The sequence below is a fragment of the Anas acuta genome, chromosome 1 (genome assembly GCF_963932015.1).
Source record: "Anas acuta chromosome 1, bAnaAcu1.1, whole genome shotgun sequence".
Taxonomy (NCBI): Eukaryota; Metazoa; Chordata; class Aves; order Anseriformes; family Anatidae; genus Anas; species Anas acuta.
Genome location: NC_088979.1, coordinates 141,556,122 through 141,584,072, shown reverse-complemented (window position 1 = coordinate 141,584,072; position 27,951 = coordinate 141,556,122). Strand labels below are relative to the sequence as shown.

The window sequence follows — 27,951 nt, the reverse complement described above, 5'->3', positions numbered from 1 at the left end:
GCCTTACTCAAGGTGCTGTTGTTGGCAAGGTCGCTCATGATCTCCCTGCAAAAGAAGGGCCACCCCTAAACAGAAATCTTGTTCTGTGAACTCAGATATGGAGTATAAATGGAATCTTCCCATATCTTTAAATATCTTATCATATAATATTTTTGAAGTGTCAGTCACTCCTGGTAGCTCCTGAAGACTGGTATGTGGAAATTTCCATGTCAGTTCTTTCCCAGTGGTGGTAAGAGCATGCAAAATGAAACAGCCAGATTGATTCTGCCATACGAAGGAAAAAAAATCATTTAATAATCAGAAAAGCATATCATTATTTAAACAGGATTATGCCAGGCTACTAAAATATCCATTTTAGCATGATTACATAATTACAAAATTTAGGATCCAACATTTTTACTCTTTCAACAAAAAATCTGAAAAATCAGTAATTCAAAGACATTTTATAAGGAAAAATGTTGCAGTACAAGAGAGTTCCCAATATTGTTAATGTGAAGATTAGATATTTAAAAACATATATGTTAGCGATAACACCTTATATGATGGTGATTTATTTATAAAGTAATACACTATTCATTTGTCATTTCCCATCGTGGCAATTAAACCTAGGATGCCTCATTAGGTATAATGTTTTTCTCCTACCTATTGTCAGGCTGCTCAGACAGCATTCCTGATGGGTCCCTGGCAATGACATCAGATCATAATATTTTCTGTCATTGTTACTTTCCCAATGCTGGAAATATATGATTGTTTTCATAACTGTTTCTCATTTAATTTTATTTTTAAACAACTAGGAAAATAGTTGAACTCTTTTTAGCCATGCTGACATACACACACTTCCCTATCCTCCCATGAGAACCTTTTTTTTTTTTTAGTTTGAGAAATCCGTTCCTACATTTGGGAGGTAAACTATTAGACAGCACTGCTTTAAATATAGCAAATTATGCCTGAGCCAAAAAGCTGGACATTTTCTGTTTATTTATCCTACAAAGTAAATTGTCCGGTCTTCTCTACAAAATGAGCCAATGCTGGATATGTGAAGCAGGCAGCTAAAATAAGAGACGAGATTTACAGAAGTACGCTTTGAAATCGTGTACCTGCTGCTGTTCCTGCAGCTTTCTCTAGAAATCGCTGCAAAGTTTGCTCTAGTTTCAGATAGCAGTGGAAGCTGTCACCCTTGCAGAACTGTGTGAACGTCACAGCAAGGGGCTGCCATGCCAGGAAATGCGGACAGGTTCGGAAAGTTTCACCCGGTTCTCTGCATTCATTGACGGGGTCCTGCCGAGGTGGTGCAAACACAGAGGGGAGCTTCCAGCCACCTCCAGGCACGTGGCTCAGGTCCTGCGGGACAAACAGAAACACCGTAAGGTCGGGGCAGGCCCCTCCATGCCACACAGGCAGGGGGGCACACAGGATGGAGCAGGTCACTCGGCACCACGGCCACCGCTGTGCGTGGGGGCTGCAGCTCCTCAGCGCTCCCACCCCGCTAGGCCCCAAGGCAGCGGTGTTTTATGCAGGATTTGGGCCTTCACGGTGAGTCCCAAACGCTTCCTCCCTCATCGTGTCATGCGTCTATCAAGCTTTCTTGCTGGCTGTTGCCCCAGTTTATTCCTTCTAAGCTGTGTTTACACATGGCAGGACAAGTAAGCAAGACATTCGAACTTTGCTTCTTGACCTAAAGGACTTTTGACCTAAGAAGATGCCATTCCTTCATCTGACCTGACTTCTGAACCCAAGTGTTTGGTTGGACTCATTCACAAGGCTCTCTCCTGAAAAAAAGAGTTAGGTTCTTAAAATGGTCACCGCCAAACCACACTGAGCATGGTTAAGAGTCCGTTTCCCCACTGCCTCCCAGGCGCCTTCCCTTTTTTCTACTCAGATAATGCTGCATCTTCGGATACCTCCCAGAATGAGCCCGGTTGTCTTTCCCAAATTTAGCTCTAGATCACAACTGCTATCGGTATGTAGCATGAGATCCACAGTCTTCAGAAACCCCATCAGTCAGGGTGTTTGGTGTTCTCGCTTTACAGACCAAGCAAGGAAATTCTCCTTCTATTGAACAAGGAAATTGTTCAATGACCCTGGGTGCCCGCAGGACAACAGCATGCCCCTGGAAAGGCTTTGTGTGTCCGTGCAGCATTGCCTTCTGCTTCTCCACCTTGCAATGATGCTTTCTGAGGCTGAGAGCCCCTCCGGGGGCTGGCAGTGATGGGGACTCACCCCTTTCTTACCTGGCTCCATTGCCCCTTGACTTAATAAGGTCGAAAATTCCTGGTAGGGTAGAGGCCTGTCTTCTGCACCCCAAAGGCTGTGATGAAGATGTTGATGATGACTGTGATGAAGATGAGAGCCGTGGCAGTATTGTTGAGTATATTCAGGCGGGGTTGCTTTGCAACGTCATTCAGGTTCAGGCGAGCTGTGTGATTTGGTGCAAAAACAAAACGTGATTTGTGTCTTGACTTCAAGTCCCCCAGCCCCTGCACACCTTCCCTGCTTGGTAAATGTCTGTCATGGCCCTGGACACAGCAGCCACAGAGCTGGGGGAACAGTCCTAGGAGCTTTACAGTGGCCACAGCCTTCCCTACAACAAGGTAGGAGGACACAGCAGGAGAAAACCATCTTCCTTTTATGTCACCTGTCTCTTTTTGCCATGTAAATGCCATGGCCCTACAATGGCCAACCCAAAGCAGCCGAGTCACTGCTGCATGCTGGCCAGGCACGTGCCACGAGACACCCACTGCATGGCCATGGGATGTGCCAAGGTAAGGCTGGGTGATACAGGGGACAAGGCTGGAAACATCCTGCCGTGGTTGGGCCTCAGGACTTTCTGTGGCCTCAGATCCCATATCCCCTATAAGAAAGCACATAGGATATACAGGAAAAGGTAGCATTCTGCTCACTTTTAATAGTGGGCACATGTTTGAGACTCAAATGCAAGAACTCCCATGTCAGATGGAGCACTGGGCAAGCCTACCTGAAACACTGGTGTTAACATACTGTCTGTGTGGCAGTAGAACTGTGGGATTGGTTAAATGTGAGGATAGTGAAGAGTTAATGAATGAATGGCTTGGGGAAAGGGGCTTCTCCCTCCCACCCCTTTGCCAGCAGCACCGTGCAAGGGCATGCACACCTCGACAGCCACCTTACCGCTGATGATGAGGAGAATCCCGATCACCACCTGGAAGAAGAGGGAGATGCTGATGAGCACGATGAGGGTGATGTAGTACTGGAAGGAAGCCCCCTGCTCCAGCACTGCCTTGAGCTGGGTGACGTTCGCCATGAACAGCGCCACGTCCAGCATGCTCTCCGCCACGCTCTTCTTCGTCGCGTAGTGGTTGATGTTCATCGGGCCGCTCATCCGGTGAGGATTCGTGCCCTGGGGAGGAGAGAGAAACCACATGAACTGGTGCGATTCCTAAGCCAACAGGACCCTCTATTCTGCCTTGTCATGGGGTTTATCTAGAAAGCCTGGGAAAGTTACAGCTTCATGTTTTAAACCTGGTGAGAGCACCCAAATTTCTCTCACAGTCGTCTCATGGTGTTAATAGGCACAAAACACAAGCAGTGATCAAGATCTCAGCAAGGCTAGAAAAACACTGGGAATTTGTGTGGAAAACAAGCTTGTCGAGAGATAAAATAGCATAGATTACCCAGAGACAGGGATTTTACAAGCAATATTAAATTCTCTTCCTTCAGGGCACAGACAAGCCTCAAACTTCAGGGGGCTTAAAGAGAGATCTTCTTTTTCAGTCGGGTTTTCAAAGGGCTGTCAGTGGCTGGGCTTTGGATCTTCTCTGAATGCTTGTTCCTAGCTACTAGCTTAGACAAAATACTAGAGCAGATGTGACGATCCATGTTTTTTTTTTTGTCTGTTTCTGAAACCCATTTCTTCAAAACGTCAGGCACCAAAATGCTTGGAGACAAGGGGTGGGATTCATCACACCTAACCTGAACTAACCATTCAGGTATGGTTCTTGTCAGCAGAGAGAAACAGGTATTTACAAGGGATAGGTCATCTGGTTGCTTTTAACCTAATTACAAGGTGTAGGTCATTTGGCTGCTTTTAGCCATCCACTTTTTCTCTATCACCCTTAAGTAAGCTCCTCCATCAGCTGCCTTGCCCCAAATGATGAAAGGACAACGAGATGGAGGAGACAAGTGTTTTCAGCTCACTCAGAGTGCCATCAACTGATAAAAAAAAAAAAAAACAAAAAACAAAAAACAAAAACAAACAAACAAAAACAGCAAAGGCAACAATAACAAAAGGTTTGAATATATCTGCAGCAAGCTATGATCACTGTCAAAAAGAAATTAAAAAAAAATCAATAACAACAATGTGCCAATGTAGCAGACAGGCTTCAGTTCTGGGTAATCAGCCTCCTGTCAGCTGTTAGTGAGTGAGGGTTGGCAGCCTTGCCCTCAGTGCTGATGGACGACCCTATAAATCTGGAGAAAAGGGCCAGGTGTGGTTCTGAAGGGCCTTTTTTGTTCAGAGTGGCAGAAGAGATGTCTCCAGGCGTGTACTGGAAGTAGGGCTGTGCTTTTGTCGAGTGGTGAGTGCTCCTTTGGTCCATTTGTCTCTGATAAAGCACAAAATGTAATCTTTTCCTCCAGGCAGAGCACTAGAGAAAAATGATGGCTAGTGCTCCATGCTGCTGTCTCTGGTCTCCTTGTGTGTCCCTGGGCAATGCTGGCTTTTCCTGCGCCGAGCAGAGCCAGCGAACCTGGGAGAGCCTTGTGCGGGTTTGTCATTGCAATAGGGACCAGGTTTCAGAGGGGGGTTGTGGCTATGCCAGATACTGCCCTTGTGTGAGGAAAGATGTGCAGGAAGGGCTGTGTCCTGTTGGAATGAGTGATGAAGTGTGGTCACCTATGAAGGGGCTGGCTTTGGGGGTAGGAATGTGCTTTTGGGGATATTTATTTATTTTTTTGATAGTTTCAAGCACATAATTCTTGTGGTTTCTAATCCTGAAGCAGCTGTGGTTAAGAGGCTCTTTTGCAGAGCCTGTATTTCTTGCTGTAGAAAGCAGAAGGTAAAGGATGCTGGAAGGAGATAAAAGTAGAAGAGTGGGGAGCCTGTAAAAACTTTAAGGCAGTGGGGGAGCAGGGGTTCAGGGCTTCTTAACATTGCTGTCTGATGTCTAGGGCAACAGAAAAGAGGTATCATGTCTGGGAAAAGGAGGCCAGCAAAAGGTCTGACTGTGGGAATATCTTAAAATCCTAGATTTAGGTATGACCTGCTCTCAGCTGATTTACAAGTACATGAGCCTGTCACAACAGAGTGACGCCCACACCCAGTAATGCCAGGTTTGAGATTCGGTCTCTTTTAGCATGTTTTCATCCTCATCTCTGAGGTCTGCCTTCTGCCCAGCAGCGCTACAATGCTGGGCATTGACAATTTATCTCTGTGTAATGATGAGTTAAGGATGCCAGAACAAGGACTCTGTACAAACCAGACAAAGCTGTTGTCAAACGAGTGACTGGCACAAGGAGGCTGAGACATCTGTTCCCAGCAGCTTATGTGGAGACAAATAAGGCAAGTCAGTCCTTTTTGAATAAAATCTCTTCCTCCTCCTGAGCTGCCAGCTCCTTTACCTGTAGCGAGAATTGGGGCAGAGTTGCAATGTGCTGAGCTGTGTCACAGACGAACAGGCTATGAAAGTAGTTTTCATGTGGTCTTTTCTCATATGAGTGAGCATAATGGCATGCACCTCTGTTCAGGAGATGATATAGCAGGCAGGAAAAGCTGCTGCTCTCCTACGTGGAGCTGCTGGATCTGGGAAATCCTTGCACTGAGCAGTTAAAAAACAAAACAAAACAACAACAAAATAAAAACAAACAAACAAACAAAAAAAAAAAAAAAAAAAAAACACACGTGATTCCTGTTATGAGGTTCTGTTGGCCCTGACTTGGTAGATCAACAAAGGTGGCCAAAAGGTTACTAGATGGTGAAAGCTGGGCGCCAGGCTTATGTGAAGACAGCTAAGCAATCAACCAGTCTGCAGAAGTGCTTACACTGCAGAAGTCCTATTGATTGCAGCTAAAGTTAGAGCAATCCAGCTCCTTTATGGATTCCGCCCTTACCGAGTGCTCTGTCTGGCCCAGCAGCCACAAATGCAGACCTGGAGTGTCTGATAGCATGAGGCTTAAGCAGAGCAGCAGTCTTCAGAGAGCTGGTGTTTTGATCGCTGTGGGAGGATGGCATTGACGGGGTGCCAGTGCTGTAGCTGGCACCAGCTAACCACTGCATCTGTGGGCAAGGGTAAGAAAGCTGTGACTGCCTCTCCTGTTTTATTCCTGGGCTGCTGCTGTGTGTGCAAAGCTCTCGAAATGGGACCGATGCTGCTCTTGCTTTGCCTCAAAGTTCAGTCCTCTGATGGCTGTGCTCCAGGAGCTGATTCATGAGCAGCTTGTGTTTCCCGCAGCAGGATTGCCCAGGGAGCTGCAGGGGGTTATGTGGGATCGCTGGGGAGATTGTGATTCCCTTTTGGCAAGCAGAGACCTAAGGCAAGCCACAGGACGTACCTGAAGGCTTATTAATGTGACTTAGGTCATCAGGGCAGAGCTGGTGTCTTTCTAGTCACGCTGAAAGTGTGCCCTCCTGAGAGTGGGGATCACTGCAGTATCTTCTGGATGTCTTGGCTTTCTGTATGAGACAGCCGTATTCCCCTACAGAGCCTGGGCAAGCGTCAGTCTGACCTCAGGCAAATCATTTTTGCTTTCTCTTGTGTAAATGTGGCACAGTCACGCAGATCACTGAAGGGGCTGAGTGAGGCACCCAGCGATGTTTTATAACTGGCTCTATTTTTACTCCAAGCACTCCCCTACAGACACGTGCGCTAATACTTAGCTTCCAACTTCTACTTTTATTTTTATCTTTTTTAGGAATTGGTTTACAAAGGAGGAGCAGAATATCACCACAAGTGTGTGGGGCCTACCACTTTTTGCACGGGGAGCTGTCAGGCAGCAGGGCCTGTGAAGCCTGGCTCTGGCACCAGAGGGCATGCTGGCCTACACAGCTGCCCGGCGCTGCTTTGCTAACTAAATCTACCTGAAAACTTTCCACTGAAATTAGTTTTCAAGGAAATTCTTTGCTTTTTATTATTTATTTTCCTTTAAGAAATAGCTACCTTATTATGAAAGCCTTTGGAGAAGGTTCACTTACACTTTTTTTTTTTTTCCCAAAGCTTGCAGGTCTGCTGCAGGGGGTGAGGGGCTGAAACATTTTTTAAGTTGCTTGGAAAAGTTCTGCAAAAACCTGTGGTTGCTCTTGTATTTTTCGAGGGGAAGGAGGAGGGGAACACAGAGCAGATCTAATTGCAAAACCTGTGGGTTTTGTGACCCTCTCCTTGGGGGAGGAGAGGCTGAAAGAGACAGTGGGACGGGGTGAAGTTGAGAAGTATGTGGATGATAATCCTCTTCGTGGGAGCGCTCTGGCAGAGGGGCTGTCTGAGGAGCAGCTATATTACCAGCCGTCCTTTCCAAGGGAAATGCTGGAGGGTGCCAAAGCAAACAGAGGCGTGAAGGCAGGCCCTGCACGCAGAGGGGTAGGTGCGGAGGCTCGCACTGCGGGGATGGCAGCTGATAAACAGCCGCACACAGGCGAGCACACACAGGCACGCACCGGGCATCAGGCACCAGGGAAAACCCGGGGTGTTTTTCCACAGTATTTGCCAGTTGGCAGCCGCAGAAGTACTTTGTAAACATCAGCTGCTGAAGGTTAAAGCACACAGAAACTCATCATTTTGCGAGGCAGGAGAGGAGCACTGTTTCCCTTCTGCACGCAGGAGGCAGAGATGGAAAGCCCTGCTCTAAAGCCCTGCTCTAAGTCAATGCTTCTGTGTGCACGGTTATTAGCTGCTCTGCTTTTCCAAGCTCAGTTCCTGCAGCTCCAAATCACTTTGCTTGGGATGAAGGGAGCCAATTTCAATATTTTTGGCATATATGCCACGTCTGGGCACTTGGCAGTGTTGGTGGCAGCATGGGGAGCAGCAGAGATGGCCAGACTCCTGCCCCCCAGCAGGTTGTACCTTTGTATGTCTGTCTGCAGAGGAGGGACATGCAGAGAGCACTCTGGTCAATACCAACTGTCTTGCAGACCCTGTGAGATGAGGACTGGTTATCTCCTATTTAGCCTGGCAGCAAGCACCCTGGCTGTGTTCCGCAAGCAGAAGTTAGAGCAAACCCTGCCATGGCTGCTGCAGGCAAAATGAGAGCTGAGCGCTCAGGGCCAGTCCCCCTCCTCGGCCTCTGCAGGGTCTGTCAGCTCGTCCAGTTGTGCTTAGGGTTTTTTTTGTTGTTAATATAGCCATCTGTTCTGCTCGCTGGGGGTCCTGTCCAGAGCCAAATGGTTGTGTTGCCTTCGATTCGCATTGGATGAACCCCAGAAAATAAGTCAGGGATGCTTTCCTTGTATCTCAGGCTCTGCCCCTATGCAGGAGTGGTTCTGATCAAGACCTTTCTGATCTTTCTCTGAGGTGCCCCCACATTTCTGTGACAGGGCACTGCTCAGTGTAAAACTGACCCCAGTGGTTTAGATGAGCTTTCTTCAACCAAAAAGTAGCCACCAGTGCAGAGGGCCAGTGCCTCTTCAGAAGTGGAAACCCAGGCAAATGGCCAGCACAGATCCTGCTTGCTTGCTAAGCACTGTTCATGTTCTTCAGTCTCACTGAACTCTCCACTCGCTTTATCCACCTTCTGTATCTCATCTCACACCCACGTGCAAACCCAGTGAGCTTTCTTGGGCAGAGATGTCACCGCAGTGCAGCACCTACAGTGCTGGTACCTCACCCTTGAGCCAGCAGGTCTCTAGGTGGGACACTAATATGGGTAAAGGGACGAGCATGAAGTGCTATGAGACTGTCAGCAGAACCTCCTGGATCTACCCAGCTGAAAGGCTGGCCTTGTGTTCTCGCTGTGGCTCAGAAATGAGGCCATGCAGGAGGCTAACAGCGAAACCTACATAGAGCTAAAGGGCTGGAAGTGAGTGGTGAGGTCCCCTGGCCATGGCTGGCAGCAGAGGTGAGGAGCGGGGCGAGTCAGGAGGCCGCAGAGCCCCATGAGATGAGTGCCTCTCTTTGCTCTTGCCCTGCGGCTGACACGGCAGCAGGCTCTGCTTCCCGGCTGGCTGCGGCACTCGCAGCCTGCAGAGACCTGCTTGTCGCATCAGGCATGCGTGCGCCGCGCTCCCCTTCTCCCTCTCCCCAGCTCTGCTCATCCTGCAGGACCTGCTCTGCCCCCATCTGCCTCCTCCTCTCCTCCTCCTCCTGTCTTCTCCGTGGTTTTCTCACCCTGTGCCTCTCTCCTTGCCTTTCTCTCACATACTTTTCAGCTTTTTCAGCTTTTTCCTTCACTCAGGTTGCTTCTCCTTTTTCTCCCTGCCCTGCCCTCCCTTTGGCACACTGCGCTGCTCTACGGCAAGTTCCTTGAATCTGTTCGCTCTCGGATGCTGCGCACGGCTTCCCGTGCTACAGGGCAGCATAAATTATGTATTGCACAAATAACTGTCTTACCAAATCTATATTAAACCCCCTCGTTAAGTGTATTTATGATACTGAATTGAAGAGATCCAGGAAATGACTGGCAGGCTGCAGAGCTGAGCTGGAATAGAGGGCAGTGTTTCTTTTCCAGGTAAGCTGGACTGAGGAACAGGCAGGAAGGGAAACGACACTGTGGATGAAGGCTCCTTCACCAGCTCAGGAGCAAGTAGTGAGCTTGGGGGCACACATTTCTTGGCACCAACAGCTGGGATGTGCTTATGTGTGATCCTTGGCTGCTGAATGGGAGCAACTGGGTGTGGGCGTGTGGCAGAGGGGGGACACCTCTTTGAATGCACAGAGCTGGGAGTGCACTTGAAAGGATTAGCAGGAGCAATTATTTCCAAAGCCAGGATATAGATGCTGGAGCCTGTTCAAGTCACTTGTGTTTAGCACCCAGAGCAGACTTATCCTGGTGACTTGGGGGGTGGGGAGAAGACAGTAAGTGGAGGCTAAAAACAGCTTTATGGGGGGAGAAAAAATTAAAAGTAGGTTAGCAGAGAAAATGAGTTTATAAAAAATGGAAGAGCAGCCGGGAGGCACAACAGTAACCACTGCATTGTGCTTACAAAGCTAAACATGTTAAGATGAATCCCCAAGCTGGATGGCTTATGGCACAAAATATTAAGACAAGCTGGTTCTGATCTCAGGCTGCAGCCAGATCCAAAGAGCAGATAAGTTTATATTGATCATCTTAATTCAAAACACTCCTAGGGCAAGGTCCTAAATCAGAACATCTTTCAACTCTAAGGGTGTCTGCATTCGCTGCTGAGGGTCAGGTTGATTTCTGTAACTGTGGGAGGATGGTGAGAGCTGTGCAGGGTCGGACCAAAGTGGTAGCTCCCCTCTGACTGTGGCTGGTAACAGATGCCTCAGGTAAAACTCTTAGGATGGGGCAAGCACATAGCAAGGATCCTTTGTGGTCTGGTGACCTGCAACTCAATACAGAGCTACCCAAGCCCTGGGCTGATGTTGGCTTCCATGTGAGGAAGCCCAAGGTTGACTTGTGCGTTGTCCTTTGCTGTGTGGCTTAAGTCATTTTACATGCTCTCCCTGGATCTTCATTTTCCTGTCTATAAAATAATGAGATGGCTCACACAGGGCATGTCTGGAGAGAGACATGGCTACAGATTAGTGTAGAAGCATGATGTGTGCCTTTGGGTATGTAATACGCATGGGCTGGATTCATCAGGTAAGCCAGTGAAGTTTTTTGCAGACAAACCTCCCTTTAAGCCACTCTGGGGTTCAGGTTCATCTGCAGGTTTTGATAGGTACATGCCCCCGGTCACCCTCTGAGAGCTCAGGGCTCCCCAGGGAAAGGGAGCTGTGACAGTCTGGCTGGAAGGAGAGGAGAATCTGAGGGTTTCAGGAGAGGCAGAGCTGATGAAATCATCCATAAAGAGTGCAACTCAGGGGTTTTGGTCCCTCCATTATTTATAAGTTTATCTGCAGTGCATTTTTCCAGCTTCACGTGCTAACACTCACAACAGCCTTGTCCTGTGGGTCTGTGTCTGTCTGCTATTGCACCAGCAGCTCCAAACATACCCTGCTGATTTAGTCTCACCTGGGTGTGTGCTGTTCTTTCTTCACATTCTGCCAGGTTTAGTTTCCTTCTCTGCCAGGAAATTGAACCAATCTCTCGATCTAAAAGGGTTAAATCTATGGATTTTTGTTCAGAACAGGCACGCTCAGTTGTGTGCCAGCTGAGGCCTCGTGCCACCAGGAGGAAGGGGAAAAATAAAGGTGCTGCTGCCAATCTAAGCATCCATAAGCCCTTAATCCTAATTGCTTGTATGTGTTTTGTTTTGTTTTCCTTCAGGGCTGGCCAAACTAGGTAGTGAATGTGGAAACTCGTGAGCCAGTAGCTGGGTTACAGGGAAAGATGCTTGTAGTCAGCAATGGGCAGTGAAGTATGCAGAGCAGCATCTCAAGTCTGTGCTAGGCTGCTTGGGAATGTCACACGTAGAAACAACATCATCTGTCTCCGAGAAGACTTTTAAACACATTAGGGGTGTTCTACCAAGTGGCTGTTGCTTTTTAACGTAAGACAATGCCAAGTGATGCATGGCTGTGGCTGTTCGGCTTCAATTAGTGTTAACACCCTTCCATTAAACCCTGGCAGGCAGGGCTGCCCCTTGCTTGGGAGCCTGCTGTGCCAGGAAAGGCTGCTGCTGCCTTGCCAGGGCTGGGGTGACCTGGGGCAGGCGCAGTGTGCTGTGCTCGAAAGGTGCTCTGAGGGGTGAGGGGGAGCACCTCTGCGTACTGTGGAGCACATCCATGGCTTGTATCTCCAAGCCTGGCTGAGGAACTGCCGTGCTTGTTTGCTTTGTGCCTGGTGTTGCTTTGTGTGGGGCCAGTGCGTTAGCATTTCTGCTTGTGGCTTGGTTGCTGTCCAGCTGAGGCTATTGCTCTCCTTCTTGGATTGATTGTGGCAAGTCAGTTAGCTGCATTCTAGAGGGTTTCAATGCTGCTGTTGCTAAAATGGAGAGAAATGGGATCATGTGAGTCAAGTCAGTTCCAGGAGCTCGTGAGGCCTCAGCCTGGCCCTGAGCTGTTGTACAATATCTGTCTTGGATTCTCAGTAAAAATAAGTTTCACATCTCACATTAAGAGCTTTTTGGTACAAGAAAATCCTTCCTCTTCTGCATATGTACAGTAACACCATGGGGCTCTGGTCTCCCTGTGGGCACTCCACAAGTCTGACTGCTCTCAGTCAGAGCCTGTTATCCTAATTCTATCAGATTTTAAGTGTTCTGAAGTTAAACTTCATGATGGATTTGACAGTTAGCTTGTGCAGACTGTACATGTGTGATTATTATCCATAGATGTCAGGTAAAGTTATGTGAATCTGAACCGCCAGGAAAATCCAGATGGGCTCAATGTGAGTTTTATGCTAGAACCTGTACTCTGGCCATGTGTGAGGGAAACCTGAAGCAGACAGATCCCTGAAGTGGAATGGCCTTGCATCAAAAGCCTCAAGTCTGTAAAGCTGGAATTATGAGAGCAGTCTATTAAGCTAAAAACAGGTAATTCTTTAATTAGGGGAATTGCTGGGTGAGACACATTAATGTTTAAAGCAAAGTGCCTTTGCAGGGTGAGTCCACTCCTTCAGTCTTGGTTCCTCTCCCAGCAATTTCCACAGACTTCCTGGTGTACATAAACCTGACAGTCTTCACGAAATCACTGGGAGAGCCTTCTCCCCAATTCCTGCTGAGTTGCTCACCCTCTTCTCCCTTCATAGCCCTGTGGAGCATGCTCTAGGTGTCCTTCCCTCTTCTAGAGCCTTCCAGTGGCTGAGGGAACAGGAACAGGGTGAACCGGCAGCCCTTCTCCCACACCTTCCCCAAATGCAGAAGTGTCCCAGCCATGCCCTTTTTATTGAAGTATGCAACTTAGTCTCTTTCCAGTAAATCAGAAGAAACCGAGCCATGCAATTGTGCCATCTGCTACAATTAACGTTTGGAAGTTTATTCTGGGGAGAAAAAAGGCCCTGTGCAGACCCATCTACCCACAGGATGAGTGCTCTTGTGGAAAGGCAGCAGTGCAGGGCCCTGTGGGATATCCTCATGCCCCATGCAGGGCCCTGGAGGCAGCTCCTTAGTAGGCTGACCCTGGCAATGAGAGGGGGTGATGGGGCAGGAGGCAGGCAGAAGATTGCAAGAGTGGTTTTAAGATCTTTTCTTAGAGTGGATTTTCACAAACTACATACATCCAGTAGGATCTCGATGTTGTGCAGAGGGTTCAAGCCCTATAATTAAGCCTCTCTAAAGGCTCACTTCTCATGGAGAACCTGGCATCCTGGGCAAGGCGTTATCACTAGAGGGCACTGGGAACTAGGATGTGGGGACACAGCTAACCAGGTCACCCCGGAGCCCTTCCTTTGTGAGGAACAGAGGAAAGACCCAACACATTTTCCTCCTGGGCACCCAGGGCTTTGTAAGGACAATCTGAGATTAGTGCTTCTGATATCATCTTGCTTTATATGGGTTTACCAACCTGAGGCATCCGAGTTGGGAAGCTTTGACTGTATTGTTAATAATTTAATTGAGAGCTGGGCCAGCTCTATGGCGTAGGACAAACAGTAAAGTCCAGGGAGGGGATTTAAGGAGGTAATAGAGTAGATGACTTTCCTTAATTAGAAATATTAAGTTTGGCTTACCCTTCTCTTCCTGGAGTAATTTCAAGGGTGGGGTCACCCTGTTGTTTGGGTTTATAGCTTGCTATGTTGACAGAAAGATTCATAGGATGGAGTTGTTTTTCTTTTTCTTTCCATCCTTCAGTGCAGCTTGATGGTGCTGTAAAAGCTGGCTGTGCTAAAGTCAGGGCAGTGATATAGTGTGCTGTAAAAATGGCCATTGGTAAATCGGTAATACTACACATAAATTGGGAATCGCAGCTGGGCAGAGATCAGAACTGAAACAGCCAGCAGCCAGTAACTTCTCCCCCTTCTGAAAAATGGTACTGGGACTTTCCTATCCAACTTCCACTGAGTTCATCAAAAGTTAAACAATAAAATGCTTATCTTCGGCCATTTCAGATGAACTTCACAACTTCAAGTTAAATTCTCCATCAATTTGGCTCTGAAAGTATCCCCCTTGAAGTAAGATCAGACAAAGTGGCAAAACTGAGTGTCAGGATCAGGTTTTTTAATATTAGGTAGTACGATGGCTGTTCTACTTGGCAAACTGCATTAGGTAGATAACAATAAACTACTTGGGTGATCACCAGGACACCAGCACAACTGACACAAACCCAACATCTTGGATTTCAACCATCAGGTGCTGCCGTGAGCAAGGCAAAGTCATGTGTTTAAAGGGAAGTCAAAGTGAGGGGAATAAGGAAAGAGCTTTTCAAAATGAATAAAGGCCCACTGGAACTGGAAGTGACCTCTGTCTTTGCTTTTCACGTGGGAGCTGTTCAGTGCGGGCCACTGAGACTGAGCAGGGAGTGAGGTGGTGAGGAGGGGGATTTTCGTCCCCGTCTGCTCCAGCTGTGCCATCACAGCTGCTTCCTCCTGGGCATGGACTTGAGGAGTTCAGAGGCTCACCTTTGAAATCTCTAGGTCCCGTGTCACAGCAGCCAGCCCTTTTTCCCAAAGTCTCCCTAAAAGCTGGGATCTGCCTTCAGTACTTAGTGGGAAAAGGGTGGCAGGAGAGAGACGAATTAGACGAGAACCGAGATAACCAGCAGGTGGTGCTCCTTTGTAAACGTGAGGGTTGCTCCATCGCTAAGATGGTAGCAAGGATTTTTGCAGTGCCATCAGTTACCCAATGCTCGCATTTTTTTTTCCAGTGCATTATGAACTTGGATACAATGATGACTAAAATGGGTTATATGCTATCTAGATAGAGCTCTCAGTGAGGAGGTATTGCGAAATGTCACCTTATAATCTGGAAACTTCTTTGACCAGCTGCAATGTAGGTATTGAAGTAAGGGCAAATAATTCAAGAAAGCCCTAATCATTTGGGCTTCAAAGATGCCTCATGTAACTCATTTAAGATATGGTGCCAGATGGAATCCATAGAAAAATAAATATGTAGCAACTGTAAAGTTTCTCTCTTTCTCCCCTCTATCAATCATCTATTTTAGAATTCATTTTGTGTTTTTTTTTCTGTTGTATTAAAATAATACACAAGCGCCTGGAAGATTGTAGTAATGTGTACAGCAAAGCTCAGAAGGGGTGCTCTGTAAAAAGTGCTACTTCAGAAGATGGTCATGCATGTAGAACTAGATTTTATTAAATTTGATTTATTTTTTTAATGGTTGCTGTAGCCTCTGATTTTTTTTCTTGATATCTAATATTAACCACCTAACTGGCACATGTTCTCCCAATAATATTTCTCTTCAGGTAAAACTGCCTGCCCTGCTTTAATACTAAATGCTATGAAAAAAGCAACCTGCCAGAGTCTTCAGTTTCTCTTCCCTGCAGCACAGAAAGGAAGCTGCAGTAGACTGAGACAAGTATAATGTTTTGGGCCCAGTTCTTCATACAGCTGTTGCTGTTCAGCTTTAGGTAAAAGCAACACTAAAGGTCAGATTATCTAATGTTTTAGAAATAAAACTGTCCTTGACCTAAATCCCATGCAACTCTTGTGCAGACTGCAAGCAATGATAGACTTCGTCCAGCTGTTTTTAGTTTCCAAAGCTACGATTCAGAACAATCCTGCTCTGAAGCAAGTGTTCCCACATGGTTTTAAATAGTGAATGCCTACCTGTCTCAAATCCAGCAAGAGCAGGAACATACCCTGTTAGTTTTTACCCCAACATATAGTAAACAAAAATTTGAGACAGGAAAATTAAGGGAACAGTATCTCAAAACAGAGTGTTCAAGCATCCCAGAGAACGGGGTTTTATGCTTCCAAAAGCAGTGAGGGCTTTCTAGATGACTGAATAGAAATGTGCTGGCCTTCACAGGCTGCTGAGAAAGCTCATGTGGCTGAAGTTGTGCTTGTGAGAGTGCTCTATGGATAGGCATGCATGGGGAGGAAGATCAGTTTACAGGTACCTGCCAACATGTCCTGTATGGGTCAATCCCAGCACATCAGACCTTATTGCTGTTGCCCATCTGGTCCAGCATTCTGGTTCAGGCTCATGAAAGCAAAAACTGACTTATGATTCTTCCACTGCAAAATTAATAGTGGTCTCTCCTATCCATTCAGCTAAGTGCTATACCTTTTAATGAGCCTAACAGGGCTGGAACTTCTAGTATAACCAGTGGGAAATGCTCAGCCACAATACATGGCTTAGGTAGCTGTTCCAGGCAACAGGATAGCAAAATGCTGATATCTGAAAATTATACCGTCTGAGGTCTTTATTTTCATCCACCTTCTTTCAAGTGACTACTAGAAACTCTGAGATTCATTGTGACACTCTAGATATCAGCATAAAGCGTTTTGCGTCAAGAAAGCCAAAGCAACATTTAAGCAAATGGCTGTGGAATGGTCTTTTGGCTGCAGCCAGCTTCAGAGAAAGACCTGTCTGGCATGTACCTGCTTTGATGGCCAGCTGTGCTTGTATTGAAAGTGGTGGGGAAGAAAGCTTCCACTGACCTCCCTGGGGGAAACAGGAGCAGGCACTCAGTGAGCAGTGCTGGAGCATGGTTTTCTGTCCAAGGGCACTGATTAATAGCTCCTATTGGCTTTGAATTTGGCACATACTGAGCACTTCTGCAAGTCAGGCGGGGTTTATGTGTATTTGAGGCAATCTTCCCTTGTATAAGTAATTAGATAAGGTGCATTTAATTAGGCTGTAGAAATTAAGAAATTCAGAGCCCAATTCAGCTGAAGTTGTGCCTGCTTTCACAGCCAAAACAATGCATTTGAAACAGTTTATTGCGAATAAATCTGAGATTCCCTGTTAAATATCCATGCTTACAACAGAACTGTCATTTGGGGATGAGTGTCTCAGTATGGGGGTTGGATGGAACAAGACTGCAGTTGAACAAAACTAGAACTTTAACTTTGTCTCTGGACAAACCTGGTAGTTATGGGAAGTTTAGTAATGTCAAATATTAAAGTAGCAACTACTGATGCTCAAAACTGAAAGAAATTGTCATTGCTGACAAGCTGAGAGAACTCGTAACTTAGTGTGGAGAGTGAGAAGAAAAACACAAATCGTGTCCAGGAAGAACTTCAGGAATGGTCACTGTCTCTAGCTGTGCTGTCTGCTCATACGGTACTTGCACTTTTGAATCTTGCATTATCTTATCACTGACGTACTCGAGGGTTTGGCAGGTGATTCATGTACACTGATTCACATTTCATCCTGGGTGAAGCTTGCAGCAAAAGGTATGATCTCCAGTGTCACATACAGGGCAGGGGGGATGGGACCTGTGATCAGACTCTTCCCTGGCACAATTTTCTTCTCCGTGACTTGCAGACCTCTGATTTGCTCTGCTGCCTGTGAAGTTGGAATCGAGGTCACACTCTGGCAATTTACAGGCCATAAGCTCTCACTTATCTGTGGGTGGTTATTCAGGTTATGGATTAACTAAGCAATCATTTAGCAAACCCTGCTTTCTGCTGCTTCCGGTCCAAATTGGTACGTGGGGCTGTGCAGACTTGGCTAGGCGCTCATTTAGGAATCCCCACAGCACGTTGTCTGCTGTGTTTCTCGGCTTTCTTTTCTCTTATACTCTCAGTCTTTGCTCTCACAACCAGGACGCAGTAATGCCCAGCTACAGCAAACTGTCAGCTATGACATTTACCTGGAAAAGCACAAACTGCTATTGGCAAATGGGTATTTTATTTTAATACACCCTTTATTTTGTGGGAAGCTTATCCAGATTAGGAAGTCCCAGTAACTTCTCCCTTTTAAGTGTTACTTTTGATGCAAGAACTGTTGACTGACTTTGCAGGAAGAGGAGATGGGCAGCAATAATTGCCTGTCAGCCCAAAGGCTCCCAAGACCAAACCCAACCAAGTCTGCCAGCACAGTCAGTGACTTTGAAACACCAGAAGGAACTGTGCTGGGGCATCCTCTGTTTTCTTATTCACCAGAATGAGAGCCACAGACATCTGAAGGGATAGGAAGATCTGTATATCAAAAGCACCAGTTCTGGAGCTTATGTTCCTTGTTGCAAGGAGATCTTCAGAGAAGAGGCATTACTGCCCTGTTCTAAGCCCTTGGCTGGTGTGGGTGTTGGAGAGCTGTTGTGGGACTCATACGTGAAGGCCTGGGGCCCCAGCCAGACTCCCAGCACTAATGGAACATGTAGTTGATTTTGTGGTGAAGTAAAAAAGATGCCTCCTGAAACCCTGTGAGTAGAGAAGGGTCTATTCCCTTCATGAGGCAGGACTTGCATGCACACAGTCCTGGAGCACTCCAGGATGATCTGCTACTTTCTCAAAGCCAGCTCATGCTATCATTCTGGATGTTTACCTTCACAGTTAAAAAGTGCATTTATTGATGGAGTAAACACCTTCTCTCTGAAGAAACCAGTTTGGTTAGTCAGCCTGGGTGTTGACATGAGATGGAAGGAAACCATTAGAAGAAACTGCATAGTAGGTATGATAATTAGCCATGTGGTTGGTACCAGGCAGTAGAGGCTTATGTGGAGCCTAGGGAACGTGGAGAGATAACTTTACCTTTCTAAGCAGGAGGGCATTGAGCTCTGCTTCCCTGCCTGGGAAGTAGGTCAAGAGGAAGTGCACTCAATTCATATTCATCTCATAATTATTTCACATACTGAAGAACAACATTTCTGTCAAGGGGAAAGACGCCTCTGTGGCCAGTCTTATGGAAGAACTCAACGCAACAGCATGCATATTTGACGCTTTCAGCATCAGCGCCCATCAGCATTGCCTTCCACATGAGCTCTCATTGCACTTCTGCTGTTAGTCTTGACCTTGCCAAGCTCCAGATGCACTCCAGTCACCACCAGTGTGAGAGTGCACCATCTCACCTTTGCCAACAGGACTCAAATCAAAGCATGATATGCTCTTGCTCCTGTTACTAAAGCCAGTTGTCATCTTTCACCACTGTTGGAGAAGCAAGTGGTCCTGACAGAAACACTTGTGTCAGGATGCACATGTTGAACAGGAGACCACTTTAAAATGTTTCCTTTTGCTTCTTAAGTATTCTCTTTTCCCCACTTTAAGAAATTTTTGCTTATTTTCATAAGTAGGAGATAATAACTTAAGACAGAAAGGGCCTTTGGAGGCCATTTGGTCCAAACCTCTGTTCAAAGCTAGGCCAACTGTGAAATTACATTGGGTTGCTGAAGGTTATATCACTAAAGTATTAAATGGACAGACTGCCCAAAACCTCTGAGCAACCTGTTGCAATGTATGAGCACCATCAGTGCTGTTTCTTTCCTTAGAGGTTTTAAAGGTATGTTTTAAAGATGGATACTAAAGGTTAAGTAAGGATAAATCTGTATTAGTCTAGGTAGAGAACAAGTTTTATATAGTTATCTGCATTACCTGTTCTTGTTTTTTTTTTTTTTTTTTTCAGAAGAGCCTTTCCCAGAAGTGGGGTGGGGAAACACACCAAAAAAAGTTCATATCCATTTATATCCCATGTAAAATTCCCCGTGACTTGAAGAAACATGTAAAGCAGCGATGGGAAAAAAAAAAGTCAAGCAACAATGTGTTACAGAGAATGATGGCTCTAATTCAGCATTCAGCTATAGAGAAATATAAACATAAGGCTAAGTACAGTCACTCAATTTGACAAATCTTCTAAGTTGAAAAACAGTCTACATAGTATGTGAAATAATAATACCATTAAAAAGCACACTGCTTTCAAGCTGCAATGTATTATCTCTACATATGCTCCTTACAAATATTTCTTAAAACAGTGACCTATTTTTTTAAAGAGAATTGCCAATAGCATAGAAGATGAACACGTTGCTGCACCAAATTGTATATGTTCCAGATCTCTTTCTGTAGTAAAATATTTAGTAGCTAGCTTCATTCTCTGCCCCAGTTAAACAAATTTTTTGATAAAAACTTTCTCAGTTTCATCATAACAGTGCAACTTTTTCCTCAGTTATTTCAACATCATGCTCTTAAGATGACTAAGTTGACTTCAGTGGAGATAGGACAATATGGGTTTTAGTTGAATCTGAAAAGTGTAATCTAATCTCTAAGTTACTGGTCTACTTAGCTGGCAAAAAATGAAGTCTGAAATTCCTGAATCTTTTTCTTATCCAAAATCATAAACATAAAAATGAGCTAATACAAGGTGGCTACCTTGGTGGTGGTGGGGAAATATCCACTTTTTTTTTTAATTCCTCCAATGGAATTACTGTCCCTGTAACACTCCATATAAAATACAAAACTCAGCCCTCGCAGCAGTTATATTGCCTGAAGTAGCATTATAACTGCAGACGTGCCTGGGATGAATCAGTCTTTTCTTAAGAATGAGGATTGTCACTTTCCTTCCGACAGATCCCTGATCTGTGCATACACCAAAGCCCTGATTTCCCCTCAACATGTACTTAAATATTTCCTGCTGACAGCCATTCATACCAGTTTCCTGTTTTATTCTGTTTTCTTCGTGAATAGCAGTACTAAAATCAAGTAAGTAGCTATGATGTTGTAGCAAAGTTTGTATAATGTCTTTTAGGGGGGAACAATTGGGAACAATAGTCTCTCTTCCAGCTATTGCAGTAGGTTTCAATTAAGCGAAGAACAGAAAAGCTATTTGGGAGCTCTGTATATACATGGGTAAATACTCCTGTGTGTTATCACACTTATCCTCAAATAAAATAAAAGAAAGTATACTAAGTATTAGCTGGGTAAAGTTCATAGGCTTTATATTCATGCTACATCAATTTTCAGTAGTGAATAAGACCCTAATCTCATAACCATTAGCTGTTTCAGTCCTGTTGAACTTCTACAGTATCATTAGGAATGCTTGCTCTTTGCTTCCCTATACTTCTCAAACAGCAGTGTTTAACAGGAAGGAAAAGCATCAACTAGTCAACTATGTTCATCTGTTCTTAGTTTTCTGGATATGCTACACATTTTGTTTTCTTCACCAATGTACTTAAAAGAAAAAAATCTGGTAAACTGATGTCATGCTTTAGTGTTTTCCCCTGGGACTTGTCAGTCTAACACAGTTCACTAAGAGCACGATCTAATCATCGTTACTGTTAACCATATTTCAGAAGCTTGTTCTTCATTAAGTACTCAGTATTTTATTGCATCTTTGAACTTCTAGTCTTTGTAATCTAATTTTCCTTTAACTTTTCACTTCTCCAGAAATAATGCCTAACAGATTTCCAATAATTTTTGAGCTGAGTAGAGTTGGTTAATTCCCAGAAAAGAGACTGCCAGGGCAAGCCTGGCAACTCCTGCTAATGGCTAAATGCTTAGACTAAATTAGAACAAGAACTGAACCCCAGCAAATTCTGAAAGGACATTGAAAATCTTTTTTCCTTTGAGATGTTTAACCAAGAGTCTTTCATCATGCATGGTATTCATACCTGCCCAAAATCTAGCAAAGACACAAGATTTAATTTCTGTTCTACTAGTTCTCTGTATAGCCAAGTTTTCAGTGTTTCTGAATGGCTTATTTCTCAAAGCAACCAGGAAAATGATGAATGAAAGTGACTGGGAAGAGAAACTTGGACTGATTTGGACAGGAAAATATGAATGGAAGGTGGAAATTATTCTAGAAAAGTTTACTAAAACCAATTTCATAATCATGAATAAGGACTGCTTTGGTTAAAGGCACCTTCTTATTAAGTGAGGAAGTGAAGGCAGCTATTAAAAAATATATCAAATAGATGGGGAAGAGCAGAAAGAGGAAGGAGGCAACAATTATGTAAATTAGAGATTGGGGAAACATAAAGAGAAGAGACTTAAGCAAGAACAAAAAATAAAATAAAACCTCTATCTCAGCCTAAGGACAGTAAGGCATTTTAAAGGATAACAGAAATAAAATAATTCCCAACAATACATAGCCTGCTTGCTAGCAGAAGATGGTGAAAGTCTTAACGATACAGGAAAGGCAGAAATATTCAGTAGATCTCGATTGCATTTAGAAACAAGCCAGATGATGTAATCATGCCTCCTGGGAATGCAGAAGTACTTTCCAACCCTCCCAAGTAACTAAGAAAGATGTTAAACAGCAACCACAAAGAATTTTTTTTTTTTTTAAAAAAGGCATGCCTAGATAGCACCAGTTATGCAGAAGAGTTTTGTGAGATGAGTGTCCTCCTCTTGCTAGCTTGTCATAAATGTTTGTGCACTAAGGAACTTTGAGTCTACAGGAGAGTTAACTCAATTGTAGGGCAAGATAACCTGGGTAATTGCGATCCAGCTTGTTTGATAGTAGAGGCAAATCATGTGAAAGTTTGATATTGTGTTCAACTTGTACAGAAGGAAAAAGGATATACTGTATTGTGCCTAGTATAATGTGAGACTTTTTTATTTCAGAAAATATTAATCAGAAACATCCATTGCTTTATATGCTATGCTGCTTGAGCAGATTTATTGTCATCTACAGCTCTTTACTAGCTCCTGTAGAATGGTCTGTTGCCTGGGATTAGTTTGTGCTATAGCTGGATCTGGCATAGATGTTGAGCATTAGAGCTGGAACTATCCAAGTTAGGGTCAACCTGTTGACTGCTGCTGAAAGAGTTCTTTGCCTGTGTCATTTCTTGAGACCAAAGCTGGCTTAAAATAGAGGTACAAATGACCATTGCAAGCCTGCAGAACAGAATATATGAGAGGTAGCCTGTGATGAAAGGCAGGTGGGCCATGAGGCTATGCATGTGGCTAAGGGAGTATGTAAGGACTAAATTATTTTTTAACAAAAATCTGTTGATTTTATTTGAAGAGGTAGCAAAAGTAAGAGCAGATCATTTAATTTTGTGTGCCACAAGGTGAAACTAGCCTCAGTTTATCCAATATGGTTAAGTCTCGATTCTAATCAATGTGGTCATATGTCAGGTAGTTTTGTCTGGCAAGTTTGCATCGATTTGTCATAAAATAATAGATAAAGGTAACTATAATCAGTTATAATCCATAACTATAACTGGGTCTTTTTTTAATGTCTAGATACAATACAAATGAAGTACAGTTTATGAGCATTAAGAACTACACAAATGGAAGGCAATAATCCTGAAATGGATTTAAGGGTCCTAATGAAAATAGAGCTGAACAGGAGCTTGATGTGGGGCATAGCAGCTCTACATTCATGACAGGAGCAGAGCTGCGTTTGTAAGATTCATTAGTTCAATACCAGAATAACTTGGGAAATAAGCTTTTTTGTAGCTGAGAAATCCAGAAAATCTGGACCGTGCACAGGCAAAGAGCCATAAAAATTATGAAAACACTACAAAAAAAAAAAAACAACTTTATCTTAGGAAACTAAGAGAATCTTGATTCAGACTTATTAAGAAGCAGAATCTATCTTTAAAGCAACTGTGTGTTATTTCTGGAGGAAACATCAAAAACCTATAGCAGAAAGCTGAATCTAGGTAAGTTTAAATTAGAAATGAAGAGAGTAATATAACTTGCCAAGAGACAAGGTAAAATCTCCACCTCTTGAAACCTTCAAATGAAGATGTGGCATATTATATGCTCTAGCCAAATACCAGTTACTGGATTCAGTGCAGAAGAAGAAAATTAATATAGCATTAGCCTTACGGAGGAGGCAACCCTGCATTATTTAATGATCCCTAAAGACTCATGAGTATGTGTTGCTCTTCTTGAACTTCTGAAATGTATTTTTGTACACCAGCAAACTTCAGTCACCTTTGGTGCTAGCTAATATTGTGGTTATTCTATCAATCTATTACAATGGAGGTATAGTTAAGACTTAGTCAAGTATTTATTCAAGTTATGTGTGTAACGGGCTTTGTTCAAGCAGCTCTGTGGGATCTGGATATTGACCCCAAAAACTGGGAGTTTGAGATTCTAAAAACAGGGGTGCTCATAAAGATCTTGCCACATGATGATGGTAAAGTACATCTGCTAGTACTGGATTATTTAAAAAAAAATAAAGAAAAGCTATAGTTTCCCTGTACTGACTTCCTGCCTGCTTTTGCCTAGCTTCCTGCCAGAGAACAGCACACATTCTAAAATCTCTCCAGTATATTTGTATATCTTCCTCTCTATGAACAATCTAGCATGACCTGAAGAGGCAATAAACTGCAGAGTTCAATACAGTGAAGGTGGTGTATCATTCAGATCTGGTCATGTCTTGACATCAAAAGTTTATTTTATGTAACAGATTCACCAAGATTTTAATGAAATCCCAGAGCCATAGATGGTCAGTAGGGTTATGCAAGGCCTAAAATCTCTTGAGAAAGGCTGTGAAGCTGTACTAACACTACTGCAATTGCACGACAAGCTGGCAGGCTCTTGAATCATCTGAAGGATCTTCCTGTTTTGACTTTTTCTGTAATGATGACGTTGACACCATGCAACACAGAACAGCATGTGAAGGTGTTTTGTCCAGCTCTTGGTGTCAGCAGTGTGTGGCCTTCTGTGCAGGATCTTTCAAGTGTATGAATAACCGGGAGCACCAGAGGGCTGTGTGTGTGGCTCCGTGCACGTAATAATTTCTTGATCACTTGAAGATAGTGATGAATTATGAAGATCTGAATAGTTACTGAGGAGCCCACAGCATACTGTTACATGTGATGGGACATCTTTGTCGAGGGCAGACTTTAGCATATAAAATCTGTCTGGCTGCTAGGCTGCAGCTAATCCTGGCTTTCTGAACTATAGATTGCCAACATCTACGAAGATATCTGCATATTTGGAAGTAATGTAAGAAGACAGCAGTCAGAGACATAGCTGATATCTGAGTTAAATGCTGAATCAAACATTCCTCTTCTTCACTCTTCTACATCCTGACTGTCTGAGACAATGTGTGAAGAGGTTAGCCTTTTGAGAATGGGTTAGAAAGAGGTGTTGATTCTTGGTATATGCTGGAACAGCATGAGCACTAGCTGGTTTGGGCTGGTAAGTTTCCAACTCTTTCCAGGGTTTGCCTGCAACAACCTGAATTACATGCCCTAACAACTGTAAATGACTTTCTCACAGTCTAGTTAAGATTGTTGTATTCAGCTGGAGAAAGCTTGAATTTTACCCAGTAGATACATAATCAATAACTACATAGTAGAAAACTGTCAGTTTTCTGTTCATCAAATTTCCAAGATCAGGAAAAGGAAACATACATCTTGCAGAAAATCTCAGTTCTCCATGCCACACTCAAAACCTGAACTCACCTATTTTATTAATCAGTGTATTATTAGTATAAAGTGTTTGTCAAAGCTACAAAGATATCTTACTACAGTTTGGAATTTGCTCTGTATTTACTAAGACCACACAACCGGTGGGTTTTACTGCACTAGGATTACCAAATCCAGTGAGTACAGATAACTGCTGCGATAGCCAGCACTGATGCCGAAATCTTTAACTAGACAACATCCAAAGCTGAGCATGGAGGTCCCTGCAGCCTGAGCCAAAGAGCCAAGCTTTTCTGCAAAAAGCTGTAACTTATCCAGGTCCTGCGTGGCTCAGACCCAGAAAAGAGTGCGTAATATGCACTGATTACTTGGTTACATTCAGTTTATTTTGTTCTGATCAAGAATGATGGCTAAGCATTTCAAAATTGTCTGGGAAAGAAAAGTCTAAGAGGAGAAAAGAACTTTATAAATTAAATATATATATTATGTTAAGAGAAAACATTCTAATTAATCTCAAGAATATTTTAAATGCTTTGTAACATAAAATACCAGGACAATCAAATCCAAAATAGACAGTCATTTCAAGAAGAAAAGATGTAATGCTTCATTGTGAAACATTCAGGTGGAAAACTTTCACAAATTTGGTTGAATCAACATAACTTTTGAGAGTTTTATTAGAACTCTATTTTTCCAATAGAAAGTGATCCTGTATCATGATTTTTTTTTTCTGACTAAAACTTCTGGGCAAGCTGCTATAATGCCCCAAGTAAATGTTAACAAAGCTTGTTCAGTATTTCATCATCAGGTCTTACAGAACTTAGAGAACACTGAGTTGCTTGGAGGGAAACAAAAAAAAAAAAAAAAGAAAACCTTTCCTGTGAAATATGCATATGTCACAGTTGAGTCAAACTGGCAATAGCAACACCAGCACATATTTGGAAAGACGGACAGTTTTTGTTTCTAGAATATTATTCATTCCAAAACAGTCAAAATTGTTTCAGACAAGATTTCTAAACCTGGAGAGAGGAATGTGCTTACTTTGCAATGAACCCAGATGGTGTATAGCCCCATTTGATAATGTTAATGTTCGGTGACTTAGAGATCATAATCGGAAAAGAAAATGGAGAATCACTGTTTGAATAGCAGCCCATGAGAGTATTCATTAAGTTTATATCACTACTCAACAATGTGGTTCAGAAAACATAATTCAGCAGTTGGAAACACATTGGAAATTGTTTACGTTTTTTCATTTTTTTTTTTTAATCTTGGCAAATGTATCCGTGGGGGGGGGGGGAAAAAAGACTACTGGCCAATTCCATAAAGACACTGAATGCATGCCACTGATGAATAGTACCATATATAGTTGATGCTGATTCCAAAAGAGATCTTGATTGGTGCTCAGCTATCAAATTTTACCCTGGCAAAAGCTCAAGTGGTTAGTATCTTACAGTATGTGGTCAAATGATGTCAGCCTCTGTGGACCAGCTGGGCCTGCAGGATGAAGAATTAAGGGCTTGTTATCGAAAATACACTGTGCCTGTGAATAGTCAGGTCGCTGGAATCTTAGCTGAATCACTGCCGTGGGTCTGAGCTTTTCCAGCTAGGGCAAGGGATGGCTACTACTTGCTACAGGCAGATCATAAATGCTCTTGCACCTTTAAAACCGCATTTAGTCCCTCAGAGTGCATCTAGAAATGGAGAGGAAAGCAGAGAAAGCACTGCTTGCCTCAGCTGTATATTTGACAGTTAAATGAGCAAGCAGCCCATTTGGACTACCTGGTGTTTCTGGAAAGCTTGCAAGTCTGTACCCTCTGGAATATATCCTTGAACTGACTGAGAAATCACAGTGCTGTGGAAGTGACAACTCTGTATGACAAAAAGGATTGCAGCTACCTGGAAAATGCACAGAAAGGGCCTTGCTGGCAATTACTTTCCTTTGGGAATCCAGGATCCCTTACAAGGAAAGCAGTAAGGTCACGATGCCAACTAGCAGTGGTGTCCAGGACAAATGGTGTTTGTTCCATTCACTCCCTTCTGTTCCAAAGACCCCCAGATTGTCTCTGTCAATGCAGCATGGGGCTAAGCAAAGTAGATGCTCTCCCACCACCCTTTGCCCCCAAGCCCCTATATACCACAGTCCTCTTTAGAAGGAGTTTTCAGTCTACTTTCAATCGTGTCTTGACACTGAGGAAACTAAGGGTAGACTAGTCCAGTGCGAACCTCCACTGTGTGTTGCAGATGTCGCAGCCAAAGTGATTTCACTATCTACCTATGGCATCCCTTCGTTAAAGTCAAGAGGAAAAGGGTCACATGTGTCCCCGCATGATGGAGACGTGGTTGCGTGTGTCTAATTTACTTGTCTCCAGCCCTGCCCTTGCTCTTGTTGTGCTCCTGTGCATACACTGCATTCTGCCAGTACCTCCAGGGTGATCATTCATCTCCTCTTACTCATATCCTCGTCCATGGTGCTGTGTATTGTTGAGAACTCTGATTTGGTCCAGCATGTGATCTCGTGAGTTTATAATCCTTTTATTTTTAAGAAAGCAGTTCTGCAGCTACAAAGTGATTACCAAGTCCTGGTAGCATAAAGGAATTGAACAAACTGAAAGTTCTGCAAGAAGAGTCAAAGCTATTTATGCAACTGAACCAGAGTGGACGTCAACTTTTGTTATTCAAAACTGCTATCAAATCCAGGCTCAAATAAATAGGAAAGGTCAACATTTTTCTACACATTACTGAAGATGAAGTTAATCACATCTTTCT

The 27,951-nt window shown here is 44.0% G+C and overlaps 1 protein-coding gene and 1 long non-coding RNA gene across 3 annotated transcripts in view; one reads left to right on the top strand and one right to left on the bottom strand.

Annotated features, from left to right (window-relative positions):
• Positions 1–273: 273 nt before the first annotated feature.
• Positions 274–27,951, bottom strand: part of NINJ2 (ninjurin 2) — a 46,254-nt gene continuing 18,576 nt past the window's right edge. Inside the window, exons 2-4 of one of the 2 annotated variants that reach the window (XM_068661477.1) lie at positions 3,148–3,376; positions 2,221–2,416; positions 274–1,341 (exon numbers count right to left, since the gene is read on the bottom strand). In XM_068661477.1, the coding sequence (XP_068517578.1) occupies positions 2,253–2,416; positions 3,148–3,376 (393 nt within the window). In that variant the 3' untranslated portion in view covers positions 274–1,341; positions 2,221–2,252. The remainder of the gene's footprint in view (positions 1,342–2,220; positions 2,417–3,147; positions 3,377–27,951) is intronic. The other variant, XM_068661467.1, reaches the window with a different exon arrangement.
• LOC137844864 (uncharacterized) lies at positions 4,117–8,288 on the top strand. The gene is made up of 3 exons (XR_011090034.1): positions 4,117–4,553; positions 6,109–6,262; positions 6,886–8,288. It is a non-coding gene; the product is annotated as an uncharacterized lncRNA (long non-coding RNA).